The sequence below is a fragment of the Lolium perenne genome, chromosome 3 (genome assembly GCF_019359855.2).
Source record: "Lolium perenne isolate Kyuss_39 chromosome 3, Kyuss_2.0, whole genome shotgun sequence".
NCBI classification, from domain to species: Eukaryota; Viridiplantae; Streptophyta; class Magnoliopsida; order Poales; family Poaceae; genus Lolium; species Lolium perenne.
The window spans coordinates 43,029,889-43,051,076 of NC_067246.2; the positions used below are offsets into that span (position 1 = coordinate 43,029,889).

The 21,188-nt window shown below is 48.5% G+C and overlaps 1 protein-coding gene across 1 annotated transcript; it reads right to left on the reverse strand.

The window, feature by feature from the left end:
- Positions 1 to 13,176: 13,176 nt before the first annotated feature.
- LOC127339323 (protein FAR1-RELATED SEQUENCE 5) lies at positions 13,177 to 17,029 on the reverse strand. The gene is made up of 6 exons (XM_051365188.2): positions 16,687 to 17,029; positions 15,957 to 16,221; positions 15,099 to 15,792; positions 14,507 to 14,964; positions 14,128 to 14,415; positions 13,177 to 13,997 (listed from the first exon to the last, which is right to left on the reverse strand). The coding sequence occupies exons 2-6, from the start codon at positions 16,101 to 16,103 to the stop codon at positions 13,380 to 13,382; spliced, it is 2,205 nt and encodes a 734-aa protein (XP_051221148.2). The 5' UTR covers positions 16,104 to 16,221; positions 16,687 to 17,029; the 3' UTR covers positions 13,177 to 13,379.
- Positions 17,030 to 21,188: the final 4,159 nt, after the last annotated feature.

Below are 21,188 nucleotides of genomic sequence, written 5' to 3' on the forward strand. Positions count from 1 at the left end.
ATTCCACCGAGAGGGCCCAGAGTATATCTATCCGTCATCGGGATGGACAAATCCCACTGTTGATCCATATGCCTCAACTCATACTTTCCGGATACTTAATCCCACCTTTATAACCACCCATTTACGCAGTGGCGTTTGGTGTAATCAAAGTACCTTTCCGGTATAAGTGATTTACATGATCTCATGGTCATAAGGACTAGGTAACTATGTATCGAAAGCTTATAGCAAATAACTTAATGACGAGATCTTATGCTACGCTTAATTGGGTGTGTCCATTACATCATTCATACAATGACATAACCTTGTTATTAATAACATCTAATGTTCATGATTATGAAACTAATCATCCATTAATCAACAAGCTAGTTAAGAGGCATACTAGGGACTCTTTGTTTGTCTACATATCACACATGTACTAATGTTTCGGTTAATACAATTATAGCATGATATATAAACATTTATCATAAACATAAAGATATAAATAATAACCACTTTATTATTGCCTCTAGGGCATATCTCCTTCAATTAAAACACGTCGTTCTACATGCTAAAATGGGGGTAGAACGCCGTGTAGTCACCATCGTCGTCGTCGCTGGAGTCGCCGCCGTCCTGCGTTGGCGGTGCTTGCTGGCTGCTCTCGCTGGGAGCCCAACGGCTGGACCCCTGCCTAGGGTTGCCGAGGCATGGCGGCGACGGCGTCGGCTTGTACCACTCATCCTCGCTGGAGTCCTCCAGCTTGATGAGCGGCGCGCCTCTGGCGGGTTGTGCGGCCGCGGCGGCCAGGTCCAGCAGCCGCCGCTGCTGCTCCGCCTCCTCCCTCTCCCAGTCCTACCTGGACCAGGCGAGCGCCGCGTCCATGTGGAGGGCATTGTCAGCGGGCACGAGGTCTTGGAGGGACCTCGCGATCGCCTCGGCCACCGCCGCCTCCTCGGCCCGCGCAGCCTCCTCAGCGGCGCGATCAGACGCAGTAGCAGCCGCCGATGCACCCTCCTTCTTCGCCTTCCTCTTCCTCCAGCGCTCCGGTTACGACTCCTTCTTCACCTCTGTCTTCACCGTTGTCCTCGACGTCGCTGCTGGAGGAGCGGATCCGCAGCTGCGCGTCATAGACCTTGACACCGACCCCGATTAGGACAACGACGCCATGCGCCGGGGCATCCAGGAGCTTCCGTGTCAGCGCGACACGGAAGGCACCGCCGCCTGCGGCGGCATCCCCAGGACGGGGTAGTTGCCGCCCTCGATGTGCGCGAGCACATTCTCGAGGGTGCGGTCCGGCGCGCTCCACCAGCAGGCAGCAGCGGCGGCCGGCGGCATTGTTTCGCACTGGAGGAGGGGGTGGACCGTCGTATGCCACGAGTTCTCGTTCATACCTTCGTCGGAAGAACTCGTTCTAGGCTGCGTAGTTGTCGAGGAAGAAGCGCTCCTTCGCGCGCTGCTCGTCGCTGAGGGTGACGAGCACGGCGTTGATCTCGGCGTCGAGCGCGTCGCCTCCCACCAGAGGAGGCGGGATTGGGACGCCCCCGTGCTCAGGCGCCATCCTCCGGGCGCGCGGAAGTTCGGCGGCGCCGGATAGCCCACCATGTGCATCAGTCGCGCCTCCCATTGGTGTATCGACCGCCGGCCGAAGCTGTTGTTCACCGCGCCGTTGCCGTAGCCTGCCATTGCTCGCTCGAGGATATTGGGGAGAGAAGTTTGGGGCTGGGAAGAGTAGGGAGACGACGGTGGTGAATGCGGCCAGACGCGATAGTTCGACAATAAATAGAGGGAGCCGTGCGTGAATTCGAGCCGACGGCATCAACTCGCCGCGTGGAAGCGACGCGTCCGACGAAGACTGACCGGTGGCAGGCGCTTCTCGCCGACAAGTCGGGGTCACCAGGCACGCGAGAACTTTCCTCGATGTTCCCGCGTTTTTGTTTCCTTCGGACTCTCGAGCGCGCCTAGGGGACCGGAGATGACCTGGGCTCGCCGGATGGATGAAAGCCCAAATCCAAGCGAAACAAGGATCCGGGGGCGCAACTGGACAATTTTTCGCTGTCCGGATAAAAAAGGTCTGCCGGGGGCCCCATCGGGGAGACGGCTGGAGATGCTCTTAGTACCGGTTGGCACTTTGCATGCATGCAGATCACAACTGGGTGAGGAAATAGGAAAACCACTAATAACTCTTGGGGTCATTGTTGAGCACATATCAATTATTTAGACTATGGATCCAGTATGCATGTATTCGAGCATACGTGCACAGGTGCACGCCAAAGCCAAATATGTACGAGTATGTGGTCTCCGACACAAATGATGAGATGAGTGGACGGATGAATCGGGTCTTGTTCTAAGTAAACATCACATCAGTATGGAAAGAAGAGAGCTAGCTAGAAGCCCTAGAACATCGGGAGAAAAAAAAATGATACATGCACCGCGGAAAGGTTTTAGGGCTTTAAGGGCGCGCGGGCATCGACCTGAATTCTTCTTTTCGAAAGGGACATGCATGCATACGGCTCGATGGATCTTGTTGATTGATTAAACGGTTAGACGTACTACCATGATAGTGTAGCTTAAAGCCACTGTCTTGCTCCATGCATGATTGCAGACTTTTACAGGACCCTTCGACACACTCATCATGGCCTAATCATGTTTTTTTTTCTTCATTTTTTTCCTTTCTCAATGTATCAAAAGTAGTTGTACATCTACGTGTATCCACGTGATCAAATTCTAGCTAGTTTCGGAAATTAACGTGTTACCTAATAAACTCGATCAGAGATAGTGGCGGAACCAGAAACTTCCATAGACCTAGGTAAAAGAGATTAAGCTGCAAAAGTATTGACGAAACAACAATTGAAAATCACAAATCGCAAGCTTTGCATCGTCAGCAATCCTGGGCGGCTGCCTAGGCTGTAGGGATGCTAGGTCTGCCCATGATCACAAATTTATAGTTGAACCGATATGAACAATTGCAAATAAATGTACATAATTAAGCCTTGTATAATCGATCTAGTTTGATCATATTTTTGTAACGTTATCCTATGTGGCCTGCTTTATTACAACAGTACTGCATGGAGGCTTCTTTAACTTGTGCAATAGACATTGTCACTCTCAAAGGATAGCGGTGCGCTGATGGGCACATACACAAGGAGAACCGCGGGGAGGCTCAAATAGCTGCCATGACAAGCGAAGGAGAAGAGGGATATGGAAAAATGGGGGTCACTGTCAATTATTTCTCAATCAACTACCAACGGTCATCAAATCAAGATTCTGTCATATTTGCACTTATTGTATGATCACACAACTGACTTAGCTAGATTCTTTGTTGATAGAGAAATAACAATACCGAGAAGTCACATTGGTATTTATGGGGTAATATATGTAAAATCAATGAACGGTAAGAATCTTGCATACGAGGCTCAACGCAAAGAAACAACACATGCACGCGGTACGATTGTTCGAGCGATCCTTTTTTACTTTAAATTGCATGAAAAACCGAGCATGCAGATGCAATGCAAGATCGGTACCTAAGTATTGATTATTTAGGCAGTTAAGAAATGGTTTGTGCCCATGCGGCCATGCCAATTGGTAGCTATATCACAATAATGGTGGATTGAGGAGCTAGCATTGTGGTCTTTGTGTACCTCAACCTAAAGGTACTCCAGAACAATAGAAGAAAGGAATATATGCGTTTCGTGCAAATGGTACACCCACACCTCTTGTGCACACGCGCATAGATATATATGAGCTATCTTTTTTCACTATTTGAACCCCTATCTTGATCTTCCATTTACGGATCACAATAGGGTAAGCTGATCGTAATACATGACTTTTCCCCTCTTATCAAAAAGAGGGAAAAAACAATACCAAATGGGGGGGAACCCTCAGCATATTTTTATAGAAGGCTGAGAAACTCAGTTGATATATTCTTCCACACCGAGGATTGAAGCCGGCTGGCTTGTATCACAAGAAAGTGACCCTTCCATACTGAGCAAGCGCTGCGTTTTCATAGAACAAAAGAAGAAGACTATCTAAACTTCTAGTGCATATATACTTTGTCTAGGTTATGTTTTGAATATTATATTTTCATGTAATTCGGTCAATGAACCCCTAGATGTGTTGTGAACTAACTCTAGAACAATGTAACCGTGACTTGATATTGATAAAGGCGGCGTGGTGGCTTTCTCTCAATTTCTTTTTATATTGCACGTGCTTTAGCTTGACACTTTCTTTAAAAAAAGGGAGTCCATTTCTTCTCTGTATCTAATAACGAACACACCAATTTTTATTGCAAAATATAAATCCTTACAACTAATACAGATTTTTATACAAAGACCATGAAGACCGCTATGTCGCACCTATGTAGCACAAATCCCATTGCTAGCCACCCATCCATATCAGCTAACAAATCGCATGGTACATCTGTAAATGGCAAAGACCAGCAAATCTAGTTAATTTGACAGTTGATGTGTTGAATGAAGCTCGAAGAAGCGTGTAATACTGCTTGCCAGACACGGTGGAAAATATACATCCCAACTTGGTGAAGACATTCTAGCTAACACCATCTCTCCTTGGATATTCTAATCTACATTGAGTTGGAAATTAACGGACGAGTAAAAAGCTCATCCCCGTGTACACATAGCAGATAATAGTGTCATTTTGAGCTCTTGGACCATGATGCAGAAGGCATCCTCGTGAGTCCCACCGTGTCGCGTCGTTCGCTTTAACCCAGAGAGGACACAGGCAAGGCACGGTGACAACCTCGATCGATCATGTTGTTGTTTGCCTTTTTCTCATCTCGATCACCTGCAAGCAGCTACGCAGGAGACCCGGCCGTCTACTCTAGCTACTCCATGCATGCCTTTTTTTTTTCTTCCGGCAGGTGACATGGACACGCGTGCAGATATATTTGCAGGTGGTGTCACATCCATGCATGCAACACAAATATAGCCGTACTGTCCTGCATGTGTGTATACTCCCAGTAATTGTATGTTCACTATATTTACACAAAAATAGCAGCGTACACTACGGGAAAAAGACTTTTTTTTTTTTGATAAGGGAGCAAAATCGCCACAGTCTTTGCATCAATTGATGCACACGGTCTTTTTATTGCAATAATTAAAAGTATTCAAGGTTCAAGTACGGAAGAATACGAAAATACAGTCATGGATCTGACAGGGCCTGTTACCCCTAGCCATTGTACTTCCCGGTCGGTCACCCATCCTCAAATTACTCCGGGCCAAGCACGCTTAACCTCGGAGTTCTTTGCTGATGAGCTTCCGGAAAAGAAGTTGCAACTTATTGGTATGAGTATCCTATCAATCCTATTAAGCCCTGGGCCAGGATATCACAGCCATACTCTATCCTATTACTGTATCGCCATCCAGTAGCCCGAGAAAACAAGTCTTTGTCGTGCAACTATTTGCACGGCAAAGGTCCCTATATGCACGTCAAAGACTTTGTCGTGCGACGCCGCACGGCAAAGGTCGCACGGCAATGCCATTGACGGCAAAGGATTCTTTGCCGTGCGACTCGCCAACGTTGCACGACAAAGGCTTTGACGTGCGACGTCGCACGACAAAGGTCACTTCTTTGCCGTGTACCAAACATATTTTATCTAAAAAAGGCCCCAAACTGGCCGGTTTGGGATTCGAACTAAGGACGTAGAGTAGGGAAAGCGTGCAACCTTGCCACTGGGCTAAGTGTTCATTGGTTGATAACTATACCACGCCACGCCTTTTGAGCTGAGAAGAAATCCAGTTTTTACATCTTTGTCGTACGCTTACACTAGGCAAAGGCTTCTTTGCCGTGCGTTTTTTAAAAACACTAGGCAAAGGCGTGCTTTGCCGTGCGTTTGTTAAAAGACTAGGCAAAGGCGTGCATGGCGATGCCTTTTGTCCTTTGCCGTGTTCGGCGGCTTTGCCGTGCGCCTTGATACGGCTTTGTCGTTGACATTTTCTTTACCGTGCGCCCTGAGGGGTCTTTGCCGTCCAGAGGTCTTTGTCGTGCGTTTTCTTCATTCTTTGCCATGCCTTTTTTTTTCTTTGTTGTACAGTTTTGTGCCATCGCACGGCAAAGACTTCTTTGTTATGCGCGGGCACATGGCAACGACGCGCCGCACGGCAGTGCTTTTTTCCCGTAGTGATATATGATATTGAAATACTACATTATTGAACGATACATCAAGATGTATCTAACGATATTAATTTAGTGTCACAAATGCACTACTTCCTCCGCCTATAAATAGATTTCTAAGGTTTGCCTAAATCTAGACACTAATAGCAACTAGATATATCCAGATTTAGACAAATCTTAGACGTCTTTTTATAGACAGAGGTAGTACTAAATTTTCTACGGAAGTAGTCAAAGTTAATGAAATTTGATGATGGAGAGAGTTGTAGATAGTGTGTGCACTCATAAGTCCGCATTTGTAGCAAGAATATGTCGCTATGCAGCCTACCCTCTATATATGTACACAGAAATAAACAACACAATACAGTGTGTTTTTATTCTGTATATGTGCGAGCATGTAGGACTGGTTAACTGATGTGCGTCCTTGCGTAATGTGTACTCGATCACTAACATGAGTACAAGAGAATCCACCCAAGAGACCAAGAGGGGCCGGGCCTGGGCCAAGCGTGCAACTTGCAAGCATGCATGGCGGGCGGTACATGCTTTTCAGGTTGTCGATCGACCACTGTCACCGTGGGACCTGATCACTGCACGCTTCACTAACCTTTTCTCCTGTTTTCCTGTAACATTCCAATCTTCCAACTTGTATCTTCACTCCTTCGGTCAAAATTTTATAACTCGACCGTGGTAATATTATCTCAAGAATAAAATGCAAAAGCTGAGAATTACAGTGAGGGCATCTACAACGTGGGTGCCACAAACGGGCGCCAGACTCTTTTTCCCAGCCGTTTCCTCCGATTCACGTCGATCCTACGATTTTGCTTTCCGTCACTGCCTTTTCTATCGTCTACGCTTAGCCAGAAAAATCTCCGCACATACGTATTCCGGGGATGTCGGACGTTATCGACAGCCGCTACTTTCCACCGAATTTCATGGCCCGATGAATCTTGGCCCAGAAAATCAGCAGTTAAACAACCGATTCAAAGCAAATAATCTCAATCAGCTCGTCTTTTTCCTCTGCTTGAACAATCAGCCAACACATTATTTAACTTTTACAAACAGGTCGCGACTACCAACAAACAACCCTAGATTGACCGCTAAAAATAGTTTTTTGTCCGGGTTGTAGATACGAGCTACCTCAAAAAAAAAAGATTGGGAATGGATCAAACTTTCCCATTAGCCGCACACCTGAAATTAAATTGAGAAAATAATGCTTTTTAGAAAAAAAAAATTGACATCATATTTTTTCACAACCACTCATTCTTTGGTACTTGAATATTGACGGGTTCATTCATGCAATGAAGCTATCTCATGGTGTTGTCTATATATAATCCTTTCCCTACCTTCTATTGGTGCACACATTCCACACATATTTGTGCACCAGATAGTTTGGAGGGGGATACATTTCTGGATTTTCGTATTGGGTGCCCGTGGAAGTGAACCAGTCACCCTCGAATGAATTCATTGGAGATATAGAGGGCGTGTGTGTGCAGTGTGCACAACTATGTGTGGAATGTGTGCACCAATAGAAGGCAGGGAAAGGATTATATAGACAACGTCATGAGATAGCTTTGTTACATGAATGAAGCCCGTCAATATTCAAGTACCAAAGAATGAGTGGTTGTGAAAAAATATGATGTCAATTTTTTCCAAAAAACATTATTTTTCTCAATTTAATTTCAGGTGTGCGGCTGATGGGAAAGTTTGATCCATTCCCAATCATTTTTTTTGCGGCAACTCATATCTAGGACCCTGGCAGAAATCTATTTTTAGTTGTCAATCTAGAGTTGTTTTTTTTACAGTAATCACGATGTGTTTGTAAAAGTCAAATAACGTGTAGGCTGATTGTTCCAGTATAAAAAAAAAAAGAGCTGATTGAGGTTGTTTGCTTTAAATCGGTGGTTTAACTACTGATTTCTGGGCCAAGATTCACCTGCCCCTGAAATTTCGGTAGAAAAGTGGCGGCTGCCGATAGCGTCCAACGTCACCGACACGCAAAATAAAATCCTAGGATCGATCGGGAATCGAAGGAAACTGTCGTGGAAAAGAGCCTAGCGCCCGCTCGTAGCGCCCGTGTTGTGGATGCCCTCATAGTTGAAATTGGATAAAACCACCAAAATCAAATAAGGCTACGAGTCTCTCCTCTCTAGTGGTGTGATTTATGAATAACAGATATCACATAAAATTCCATAGTAGATGTATCATACTCTCATGTCTTACCAATACTCTCATATCTCACATAAAAACATCATGTTGGAGTTATAAATTAAGTATCCAATACTCCAAGTTGAATAATAAATTTAAAAGTTTTTTTTTTCGAACGGGACAAAAGCTTTGTCCCAATCTATTAATTAGGGAGATGTGTTTGGACAAAATATTCCGGACAAACAGATATACAAATAAATACAAAGGATTACCCTCCTGGTATTATTTCATCCAAATGCTTTGCACCTGCAGTTACCCACAAGCGGGCTTCCCTCTTAATTTTATCTAATGTCTTAGATCACAAGCTCATGATCAGGCCAATGTAGTGCGGTGGATAAATATGTTATGTCAAAGTCTTAATGTTGTATTTTCCCCTATTTTTAATATACTTATTCCTCTGCTGGGGATTCATTTTTGGATGGTATGGATTGATTGGTGTTCAACTTGTTAAAACTCTTTGCAACACACACAAAAAACTGCGTGTAACTTTGCCCGATGCCTGTCTAAATGCAGATGCAGCAAATGTGGTGATTAAGATAGGGGCGGTATAGAGCCTATGTGCTCCTAAGGATGGGATGCACAGTTCAGCATAAATTAGCAGTTCGTGGATTCTATTCCCGCCCCGAATGCACGAAGGGTACGTATCAACGTCTATACCGGCGTCTCCTATGTATATCCAGGGAGAGGATCAATCAAAGAGGAAAAGTTTCTGCATGCAGCTAGCTAGGATAAACATGACTATGATACAGATCAGGGGCATACTCGTACTACCGAGTGTCCAAGTGGTCATGGCTTGCTTTATGTTCTGATATGTGATTCGTCTCAAAGATCGCCTTCCCGTGTCTAGTTGTTCAAAATCGTTCCGCCGTGGTCCACTAATTATGTTCGGATCTAGAAACGGAAAAGAGACAGTCGAAGCTAGCTAGGGCAAATGTGCATGCGAACCTGATGCCGAGGCTAGCCGGTGGTGCTACCGGAGAAGACGGTTCGGCGCGTTGCGGCGTCTGCTTCTTCCGGCACGGACGCACGCCCTCTGCCAGTACCGGTGGCTCCGACGACTAGAATCGCCGCCTCGTGCGTCTGCGTCCGTTCGAGCCGAGGGGGACACCGCGCGACCTTTCGATCCCAATCGCCGGAAGCTGAACAACGAGAACTGGGCCGACAGTCTCGGCCCAATACGGCCCGAGCACAAGTGGGCCTGAGCTGCAGCAGCCGCTCAAGAGAGAGGCTTCCCTTGAACGGAAGGGAAGGCGAGGCGAGCCGCCGCCGGAGAAGACGCCGGCTTCAGCTAGCCACCCACCGAGCTTTCGTCTCCAATCTCTACGGCCTGGCTTCTCTGCAAGGTCTGCGCTCTCTGCTCTCTCTATGGCAGACCCTAGCCTCATTTTCGCCTTATTGATTCATCCTAGATGCGGTGCCGAAGCCAAGAAACCCTGTAACAGTACTGGACTTTGATTTGGGCTGGTGATTATTGAGCTGAAATTAGAGTGCTCAACATGCGATGCATCCCCACGAACTGATCTATAGATCGAAAACATACATTGATCTTTTAGTGTGTACTGGTATTATTTGTTGGACATTGTTTTTACTACTAGTATACGTCACCTTTTCAATCTCGTATTCTGGAGATGCTTGTGTTTCTCACAAAAAGTTTCGGCTGCAGGGATGCAAAAGAAGTTTATGTTTCTACTAACTACATTCCTTAATAGAATGTGTATAATTTTTTTGAGAAGTCAGACATTGTCGAGTTTGACTAAGTTTATATGAAAAATATCAAAATTTATAATACTATGTAGACACAATATGAAATATATTATATATGGTATCTAACGATATTAATTTGGCATTGTCAATGTTACTACTTTCTTCAATAACCTTGGTCAAACTTTACACTCTTTAACTTTGGACAAAATTTATACGTCTTGTTTGAGGACCGGAGGGAGTATGAATATAAGCAGTTTATATGGTTGTGCTATGCTGATTCTTGAACATAAAAAACTACTGATGACATGGATTGTGACTCCTCAGAAATCATAGTGTAAGGTTTGTTTGATACTAGTTGCTAGGTTTGTGTTGGTTAATTTGGTGTATCGTTTCTTTGTGAGCAAAGACTGTTTTTGTTTGTGCTTCACATGTCTAGTTATAGCCATTTCCCTGATGCAATTGTGGTCTTTCCTGTTTGATGCTGTAATAATAAAGAAGAATCCACCTAAAACTAACCTACAAATTACATATTTTTACAGCTGCATGAGAAGTGTTGATACAACTATACAAGGCATATATTAAATCTAAAAACATGCGCGTGCTTGTTCACGAACCAGATCCATGGTTCTAACATGCTATCCATATATTTCCTTTTCAGTTCTTCATTGGATCGTCTTTCTAATTTCTTTTCTTGGATTTTTTATATTTTGCAGAGATATTGTTCTACCATTGGATCGTCTTTCAAGTGTCTGGGCTGCAAGGTTGGGCAGACCTCCCAGCCGCTTCACTCCATTCTTGCTCTGTCAGGATCCTTCCATGACCTTCTTGCATTTGCTGCAACCTGCCGCCCTTCGTGTGTTGCATTCTCCTCATACGCATCCAAATCTACATTGTGTGTCAAATTCCCACCTCTCCTTGTCCCATTCAATGCCTTTGCTACTCACTATTATTCATGGTGATGAAGTTGTGTAGTTCAGTTCTCTAAGAGATTATGGTAAGGAACTGACTACTTCAAATCATGGCTCAAAGTTCTATTTGTCAGCAACACCTAGCACAGAAGGTGGAGAAGAAGAACCAAAACAACACCTGCCAACATTATACTGGTCTTATGATGCTTGCACCAGAGGATTTCTAAAGGGATGTAGGCCATTCATTTGTATTGATGGCTGCCATATAAAAACCAAATACAAAGGAGTACTTCTCACATCTGTAGGAGTAGATCCTAATGATTGTATCTATCCAATAGCAATGGGTTTAGTGGAGGTTGAGTGCACAAGTTCATGAGAATGATTTTTGACAACACTTAAAGAGGACCTGAATATTTCCAACACTTCTAAGTTCACTATCATGAGTGATATGGTAATTTGTTCTACCCTTTGGTCACTTATCCATTCACTACATGGTTCATGTTGTACCCTTTGGTCACTTGTCGACAAGGGTCGTACCCTTTGGTCACATCTCGACATGCATGACTTGTCGACAAGTGATCAAAGGGTACGACACTTGTCGAGAAGACATCCATGTCTTTAGTAACATCCATGTTGTTCTGGAGATGCCCTAAGGACATGTCCAGCTGACCGACGCATTTGAGTGTCCGTTGTCTGTTTGCGTCTGCTCGCGGATGTCATGCGGCACAGGATGACCGTTCGCGTCGGGGATATCTCCAGCGGTGAGGACCCTTTTTTAGCGTAAACATCGCCAAAGTCGTTAATGGTGGTTTAACATCCCATCGTGGCCTGCCGCCGGCGATTACTGGTTCCGCGCGACAACGGTTGTTCCCGCGCTTGCCCAACAGATTGGCGCATTTCGCGGGTGTTTCACGCGCGCGGAAAACAACCTGCACGGCAATGTTTCCCGCCCCGCCATGGCTATATATTGTGGAACACCGGCGGGGATGACGAGCACACCTCAACCTAAACCTTAGAATCCATCCATGGCCGAGCACAACCTTAGCTGGGATCAGGTTATTCAGATGTGCCGCCAAGTCCACCTGGAGGAGGACGAGCAGCTAGCAGCCGACGCCTTTCAGGTCGAGCAGCTGGACCTGGAGACGACGGAGGCGGAGGTGGGAGGGCGCGCGCTAGAGCGTCAGCGCCTCTTAATGGCCACTAGGGCGGAAATCACCGAAGCCAGAGCCGTGCTCGCCGAGGCTAGGGCGGCGCTCGCGGAGGCGCATCGGAGATGGTGGCGCCTCCTATGCCGGCGGCCCCACCCGCGGACGCCGTCATCCACGACATCACCGACGACGAGGAGGACGTACCCAGCCGCTTCGAGTGCTCCGGTGACCATAACGTTCTGGTCACGTCGTTCGAGACCCTTGCTGGGACCCAGCGCCATCAAGCTTGGGTAGCGGAGGAGGAAGCCCACAGCTATGCGGTCGCCATGTCTCGGGGGTGCATGTGCTCCGACCTGGATTCGCTCGCACGGAGGGGACATTCTCCCGCGCGGGTCGATCAGGAGAACCGGGAGTTGGCGGACACTATCGCCGGCAGGGACGATGCGGTGGTGGCGGTGGCTAGGGACAGAGCCCGCTACCACGCCCACATGGCGGTTGTGGAGGCGGCGACGACGAAGGAGGCTGCAGCGGCCAAGGCGGTGTTGGCGGAGGTGGTGGAGGAGGCAGCGATGAGAGTCCAATGGCACTCCTCTCTGTTCGAGACCCTCGAACGCCGCAGCAAGCAGGACGAGATGTCCGATTGCCGGCGTGCGCGGCACAAGATTAACTCGATTAACCTTCTCTGTAAAGATGGTCCTTTTGGCCAATCAATTGTAATGAAGAATTATTTTGCTCACCTAGTCAATGTCTAGCGGCTCCGGATGCAACCAACGCGGTCACTTTACGCGACCGCAGCGATAAAAACCTGTCACATATTTGGACCGTGTTTGCGTCGCGTCGTACGAGACGATCACTTTGTGTCGCCCACTGAAGCATGGCCAGACGGATTTTCGACCCGAACGAATATAAACAGTCGCTTAGCTTCCGTTTGGTCGCCCCGTTAAAGATGCCCTAATCAATCCAGACCAACGCGTCGATCTAAATCGAAATCCCAAACATGTAAATGACGTCCGCGGCAAAAGAGTGCAAGCTGGTGGAGAGCGAGGGCCAGCTGACAGTTTTACTGTACGCAACACAAAATCCAGACTAGCAGCCGCACACATTCACGGTTCTGAATACAAACGACACCACTACTGGTTTATTATTCCAACGCATGCAATACATTTGTCGATCAACAAATGTCTGAGAACAATTACAAGATTACACAAACAAACCCAAACATTTTTATATTATACTAATATCCATAGGGATCTGTAAGGGGGCCAACGGTTTGCAGCAGCTAGTTTTCCTGTGACCAGTCACTCCACAGTTGCTACATCTTTGCTCCTGCCTTTGCTTCTTCGGCAAATCTCCTCTGCTCGGACATGTGGTGCTTTTGTGTCCTTTCCCCCTGTATCTTACAAAATCGAGAACGCTTCTCTGTAACCTCGTACGGTGGCTTGTCGCGTCCGGTCGTTGGCATACACGGCCGCTTCCTACGGTTGGGTGGGTTAATAACCGCAATCAAATCTGCAGCCACTTCCAGTGTCGGTGGTGCTTCCCGCTCTAGCTGAACCTGTCCAAAATCAGTCCTTCCTAGAACTGTGGGAAGCGATCCATCTTCAGGCTCACGCCTAACCAGTGCATCCACCGTTGCTCTCTCAGTCAGGCCCAATCCATCCTTGACCGCTGCTAGACCAGCCAGTTCAACCTTCGCAGCAAGTAGAATGTCCATCCCCCGTTCAAACGCAGCCACATTGCTATCACCCAACTGCACTACCTCAAGAGCAATGAGGTACAAGGCGGAGTGCCTGAAAGAAGATGATGTCTTCGACCCCTGGTCTTTTTGGTAGTGCAGTAAATGAGACGGTAAGTTATCCCTCGCATCAACCGTCCACCTCTTGACAATGTGAAATTCTGGGATACGCTGCACGTCTAGTGCCATCATCACCTGCAAGCCAAAAAAAAAAACACTTCACTATCAGGGTTTGTCTGTACAAGTGCAAAGCTTCTAGTTTGTTCGGCATTCAGCGGATATCTACTTCACGCGGTACCAGCAAGCAAAAAAACGGGGGGTCAACCTTTAAGATGTGACAGCAGACCATGCCCATGTGCTCGAACAACCCGCACTCACAGCTAAACTTGCCACGGTCAGCAGATACGGCGACGGTGTATTCAATTTTACTCCACCTCTCACGGGCTTCACCATTGACATGCCTCACAGCATAAATTCGGCCCTGCATTTCCTCAACAAGTATGTACCTGCCAGCTTTGTACATGAAACCCTGAAACATTTCGAACATTGTCTTGGTGTACACCTTGCTTGCATGTTCCTCTAGCGGTAGGTTGTACCTCAGCACCACACCGCCCTGACGATAAAAAGAAAAAAAGCCGTCAACTCTGAGTACACGACAACATAACTGTCAACGAGAAATCAATTGAAAAAGCAGTACATCTCACCATACGCGTCCGCTTCTCCTGGAATCCCTCCTCCGACTCCCTGTCAAACTGGATTTTCATGTACTGCTTAACGAATAAGTTCATCGGGCAGCCCGGCGGGACGTAGCCTTTGAGAAGATGGTTGGCACTCTCACTTCGTTGAGTGCTGGTCATCCTCGCACAGAACTTGCCGCTGAAGTAAGGCTTGGCCCATTTGTGACGAACCTCGAAAATTTGAGTCATGAATGTGTTGTTCTGTAGCTTGTACTTCTCCACCAGAATATGCCAAGCTGATTCGAACTCTTCTGCTGTCAGCATGGCATTTAGGACCTTGTGAAATTCCGGTTGGAATTCTCCACGTTTTGTGTAATGAGCCCCAAGACTCTCCTTAGCCTTGCGCAAAACGTGCCACTTGCACCACCGGTGTGTTGTACCAGGCAGTACTTGCTGAATTGCGACCTCCATGGCACGCGCTTGATCTAAGAGAGCACGGAAAATAAACATATGCAAATAAGGAAAATGGATAGGTTTATAAGAAGAAGGTATGATCTGTCCATTCAATTTGGGGACAGCAGACGGCGAAGTGAGCAAGCCATACGGATTTTACGCGTACCGGTTAGTATAGTCTGTGGATGACGACCACCCATCATCTTCACGAATTCACTGAACACCCATTTGAAACTACCAATCTTCTCTTCCCTCATCAGAACACCCCCCAGGATGATGCTCTGGAAGTGGTTGTTAACCCCAAGGAACAACCCAAATGGCATATCATACAGATTGGTCCTGTATGTTGTGTCAAATGTAATTGCGTCCCCAAAGTTGCGGTACTGTACCTTGCTCCGCCCATTAGACCACAACAGAGTCTTGATTTTACTTTCCTTGTCCACTTCCACCACATAAGAGAAGTCTGGGTCATCTGCACCAATTTGAGAGAACACTTCCATTGTCTTCCGGACATCATCGTCGGCCTGCTCTCTGCTAAGTTTTCCACAGAAATTCCGCAGGCACCTCTTCGTGAAAGGGACGTTCTCCATCCTGGCAAACAAGCTGCCAATGATGCTATACACTTTGCTGAGATTAACATTGTTCTCCCTAAGCTGCTTAAGCAGATCCCTCGTGTACTTGTCTATATGCTTATGCGACGGGCAGTGGAGCTTCTCCGCACATGTGCCTAGCATGGGGTGGTTGTGAGACACCCGGTGTTCACTAACAAACCAAGCATGGTCGTCGGTCCTCAGTAACCGAACGAGTGCAGGGCAGTTTGTTCGATTCGACGCACTGTTGTCCCTCACTGGCGGCTTGCCCTGTTGACAGAATAAAAATAAAATAGTGGGCTCACAGGAAATTAGGATACCCCAAATGGACCCGCGTATGAATACAAAGTGCGGCATGCTCAATTCAGTACGGTACGTAAGTGGTAAGCCTGATCTACTTAAATAAATATAATGGGAGGCATGAACTAACTTACTGAGCATCCACAAACTATTTCTTGCATGCACTTGGATCCCCGGACGTTATGCCTACTCTTGCCATATCTTATACCGAATCCGCTCTCCCATGAATATATGTTGTAGAATTCATAGGCTTCAGCGAGAGAATCGAACACGGTGCCCATCGTCGGGTTAACAATCACGTCTGTCTGTCTGGCAGCGAAGCCACGCAGAGATGCTTCTAGAGCAGTGACCCTCCCCACCGATGGAGGTCGCTCGTCCGGGACTGCAGGTCCCCGAGGCCTGTGGAGTCAAGATGACGGGACAAAAAGATATTCAATAACAGTTCATCTTTGCCATAACCCTATTTTTTTATTACTAACGTACGATTGTTATAACCGAACACAACGCCGAGGTAAGCTGACATGTGCGAGGGTTAGCTAAAGAAATCAGGCGGCCGACCTATCTATCCATGTGTGAGCATGGATTTGGGCAACAACAAAAAATTGGTAGTCACAGGTAGTAGTTCAAGGAAAGGGAATTAGGACACTACAGCCTAGATATGTACAAAACAGAGTGCCAAAAACTTAGACCATGTTCAGAAACTCTATCATTGTTTGTCTGGACAGATTACTACATCAACATGAACTGGCCGGGGATCTAATACAGAAAGCCGAGCTACAGCAATGGAACCTGATTCACCGCGTCCACATTATTCAAGAAGGGTGTACATACAGGCATAATGTTGGAGCTGTGTGCAGAAATTACCTTCGTTTCCAGCCTGCTGGTACCGCGCGAGGTGGCAACGATGAAGTAGCAGCGTCCCTCACCGGCGGCTGGATATGCGCGGGGGGAGTCGCGACGGCCGCCCTACATCCTACAGAAACAGAACCCACCAACGGCCGCTCGCCACCGACGGCAGGCGGGGTGGGGAGGGTTCCTTCTCCGGCTACCAAACTCTGGACGGAGGCTGCGAATACCGCCGCCCGAGCCGGCCCATCCACGGAAGGAGGGGAAGGAATGCGACTGCTCGGTCCTCCACCTACCACTACCAGAGCACCCTCCGGCAGGCAAACTCTGATGCATTCTTGCCCGTCCGTCAAGCAGCTGACCACCATGTTAGAATAGACAAATTGTATACGTATCGTATACGTATAGGACTTGTAATTGTACCCATATATAATGAGAAGAACCCTACCCGACGAGGCACGTCGGGACGCACACATCTTACGATTCTTTCATGGTATCAGACGCCGCGACCTGACCTAGGGTTCTCGCGCCGCCGTCTTCCGCTTCCGCAGCTCGTCGCCGTCACAGCTCGTCGCTGCCATGATGGCGTCCGGAACGTCTGCCGACTCCACGGCTTCGACGTCCGCTTCTTCCGCGGGGCTCTCCGTCCCGCCCGCGGCCTCGGTCGCCGGATCGCTCGCGCTGAGCGCCGGCCCTGGCGCGGTTCCGTCTGGGGCGCTCCCGCCGGCACGGTTCCGCCGGGCGCGATCCCGCCAGGCGCGGCTCTGCCCGTGGCCTCATCTGTTGGCGCGGTCCTGCCTCTGAATCCATCTGCTTCCACCACGATGGCTTCAATTCGTTCAGATGCATCACGGTATTCAGATTCCCTGGCCGCGTCCATGCAACATATGGCAGGGCTTGGTACATACCCTGGTTACCACAACTACCCACAGATGGCCGGGCTTGGCACGTACCCTCTAGCACTCGGGTTTCCGCGGCCGCCGCTGCTGCCTCCCGCCGGCGCGCCATCGCTGCCGTATACTGGCACCATGCCCTACAGCACGCCGCCCGGTTTTCCGCCTCAGCCGCAGCAGCCGCCGTCTTACGGCGCCGGACCGTTCAACAACCATGCGTTTCCCAGCATTGTCACCATCGCGCCGGCTATCACCATCAAGCTCACTAGCGATAACTACATGTTTTGGCGTGCTCAGGTTGGTCCGCTGCTCCGCAGCCATATGTTGATGGGCTATGTTGATGGATCCTTCGTCTGCCCCGACCCTCATGTCGTCGTCAGCCACGCCGGCGGTCTACACCAACAGCCGAACCCGGCGCACCAGCACTGGATTCAGCAGGACCAGGCAATCCTCTCGGGTTTCGTCTCTTCGATGACGGAGGGTGTCTTGGGTATGATCATGTTCGCCGGTACTTCTCGCGAGGCTTGGGAGACCTTGAGTGGCGCTTTTGCGTCGACATCTATTGCTCGTGCCTCGGCCCTCCGGCAAGAGATGGCTGACTTGAAGAAGGACAACAAGACCATCAATGTCTACTTCCATCAGATGAAGTCCCTCTCGGACTCGTTGACCAGTATTGGGATGCCTCTCCGCGATGATGAGTTTATCTCTTCTCTCCTCGCCGGCCTCGGTGAAGAGTATGATGCCCTGTTCGAGGTGGTCAATGCTCGTACCACTCCTATGCAGATTCGCGACCTGTTTTCGCAGCTCCAGGCTACTGAGCAGCGCAAGCTGGCGCAACGCCGCACTCACGGAGGTGCTGCTCACTATCCGGCGGCGCACGCTGCTGCCTCCACTCCCGCCGGACCTGTCGCTGCATGGACTGCTCGTGGCAGCCCCCGACCCTCTGCTCCACCGCCAAAGACGGCGCCCCCTCCCGCGGCTCCTAAGCCGACTGCTGGGCGTGGCAGTGTCGTCTGTCAGCTCTGTGGAGTCCCTCGTCACACTGCTTCTCGATGCTACAAGCGGTTTAACCGTGACTTTCTCGGCATCGGCAATGATGGGCGCGACACCGAGAAGCAACTCTCCATGGCGATGACTGCTTCCCATGGATCCTCCTCTGGCGCTCCTCAGGTTGCAGACCCGGCATGGTATGCAGACTCTGGCGCCACTCATCACATTACTCATGAGCTGGACAAGCTTACCTCCCGTGAGCCCTACCACGGCACCGACCAGGTTCACACAGCCAATGGTTCAGGTATGCGCATTCATAATATTGGTCATGCTACTTTACCTACTCCATCCTCTAGGTCTCTAGCCCTTAATCGTGTCCTCCATGTTCCTAAAGCAACCCGTAATTTGTTATCTATGAGTAAACTTTCCTCTGATAATAATGTATTCATTGAACTTCATCCTCATGATCTTTTTGTTAAGGACCGGGACACGCGGGCACCCATTCTTAGAGGTCGTTGCAGTGGTGGTCTCTATGAGATTAAAGCTCCTATCATCAAGCAAGCACTTAGCAGCGTCAAGGTGTCCCGTGATATGTGGCATCGTCGTCTACGACATCCAGCATTACAAGTCGTTCAACATGTTCTTCGTAGTCATGAATTACCATCCATCCATGAGTCCAATAAGATTGAGTCAGTTTGTGATGCCTGTCAGCAAGGGAAGAGTCATCAGTTACCCTTCTCCTTGTCTACTCGTGTAACAAAGTTTCCATTAGAGATTATTTATTCCGATGTATGGGGTCCTGCCCAAACCTCTGTTAGTGGACATCGTTTTTATGTCAGTTTTGTTGATGCTTATAGTCGTTTCACTTGGCTCTACTTACTTAAGCGTAAATCTGATGTCTATGACGTGTTTCTTCAGTTTCAGAATCATGTTGAACGCCTGTTAAGTCGCAAGATTATTCATGTCCAAACTGACTGGGGGGGGTGAGTATGAGAAACTTCACCCCTTCTTTCATAATTTGGGCATCTCACACCGTGTGTCTTGTCCTCACACTCACCAACAAAATGGCACTGCCGAGCGTAAGCACCGTCACATTGTTGAGACTGGTCTTACCTTGCTTGCTCATGGGTCTGTCCCCTTATGCTACTGGAGTGATGCTTTTGCTACTGCCTGTTTTCTCATCAACAGGCTCCCTAGTCGCACAATCGATATGAAAACTCCTCTTGAGCGTCTTCTCAAGGAAACACCGGACTACACCTTTTTTAAGGTGTTTGGCTGTGCTTGTTGGCCTCATCTTCGACCATATAATGATCATAAACTTGAGTTTCGATCTAAGAAGTGTGTGTTTTTGGGCTATAGTTCTCTTCATAAAGGATACAAATGTCTCCATGTTCCCTCCAATCGAGTCTATATATCTAGAGATGTCATCTTTGACGAGAATGTTTTTCCCTTTGTCAATTTTCCCAATTCACATACACTACCACCTATATCGGAGTCGTCTTTACTTTCAGCTGACCAATTTATGGATGATGCACATGCCTCGCCGTTGCTTGCTAACCATGGTGCAGGTACTGGACGAGGAGGTCGACTAGAAATTTTAATCCCGCACGCGCCGCCACGGGACGTCGATAAAACTGCTCCGGTTATGCATGGCTTGCAGCCCATGCATGGCTCTCCCTCGGGCTGTGTGCAGCCATGCAATGCAGCAGCCCCAGCATGCAATGCCTCCGGTTCTGCCTCTAGCTGCATGCCTGCATGTGAAGACACGCACAGAACCGAGTCTGGACTGGATGCTGCTGCTCCGTGCATGTCTCCTGCTGGATCCCTGGACGCGATGGAGAAACCGGACGCGCCGCACGCGACGCGCACGATCGCTGTTCCTGGCATGTCCTCTGATGGGTCCCTCGACGCAGCGTGCACACCAGCGCGTACTCCTGCTTCCCGCGTGTCGAACGTGTCCGCTGATGATGGCCTGTTGTCCCCTGCTGCTCCGACGCCTGTGTCCCCAGTCTCCCGGACAGCGACACCGCTCGCCTCCTCGCCAGCGACAGCTACTTCCTCGCCCGAAATTGCACCGCCTGTTTCGTCTCGCTGCTCTGTTCCCCGCCGATCGGGTCAGTTGACACGCCTGCGTCGAGGTATTCAACAGCCTAAGAAGCGCACTGACGGTACAGTTGCTTGGAATTGCATTCTTCAGGCTTATTCTGCATCGAAGCATACTCAGGAACCACGGGATTATAAAGAAGCGTTGCGTATTCCGCACTGGCGTGATGCTATGGAGGCGGAGTTTTCAGCTCTACAGGATACTGGCACTTGGCGACTAGTTCCTCCTATTCCTGGTGTTAATTTGATTGATTCCAGATGGATTTTTAAAGTCAAGCTTCATGCTGATGGCTCTATTGAGCGGTACAAGGCCCGTTTGGTTGCTAAGGGATATAAACAGCGCTATGGTCTGGACTATGATGAGACTTTCAGCCCTGTGGTGAAACCTGCTACCATTCGGTTATTACTTGGTATGGCTCTCTCTCACCACTGGTACCTTCGTCAGCTCGACATTCAGAATGCCTTTCTCCATGGTTATCTGGATGAGGAGGTTTACATGAGGCAACCTCCTGGCTTTGTTGATTCTTCTCGGCC

Coding starts and splice junctions, on each gene's coding strand:
- LOC127339323 (XM_051365188.2), bottom strand. CDS start 16,103: ATGGGCACCGTGTTCGATTCTCTCGCTGAAGCCTATGAATTCTACAAC. Junction 14,965..15,098: donor TCCACAGACTATACTAACCG/GTACGCGTAAAA, acceptor GTGCTCTCTTAG/ATCAAGCGCGTGCCATGGAG. Junction 14,416..14,506: donor AGGAGAAGCGGACGCGTATG/GTGAGATGTACT, acceptor TTTTATCGTCAG/GGCGGTGTGGTGCTGAGGTA.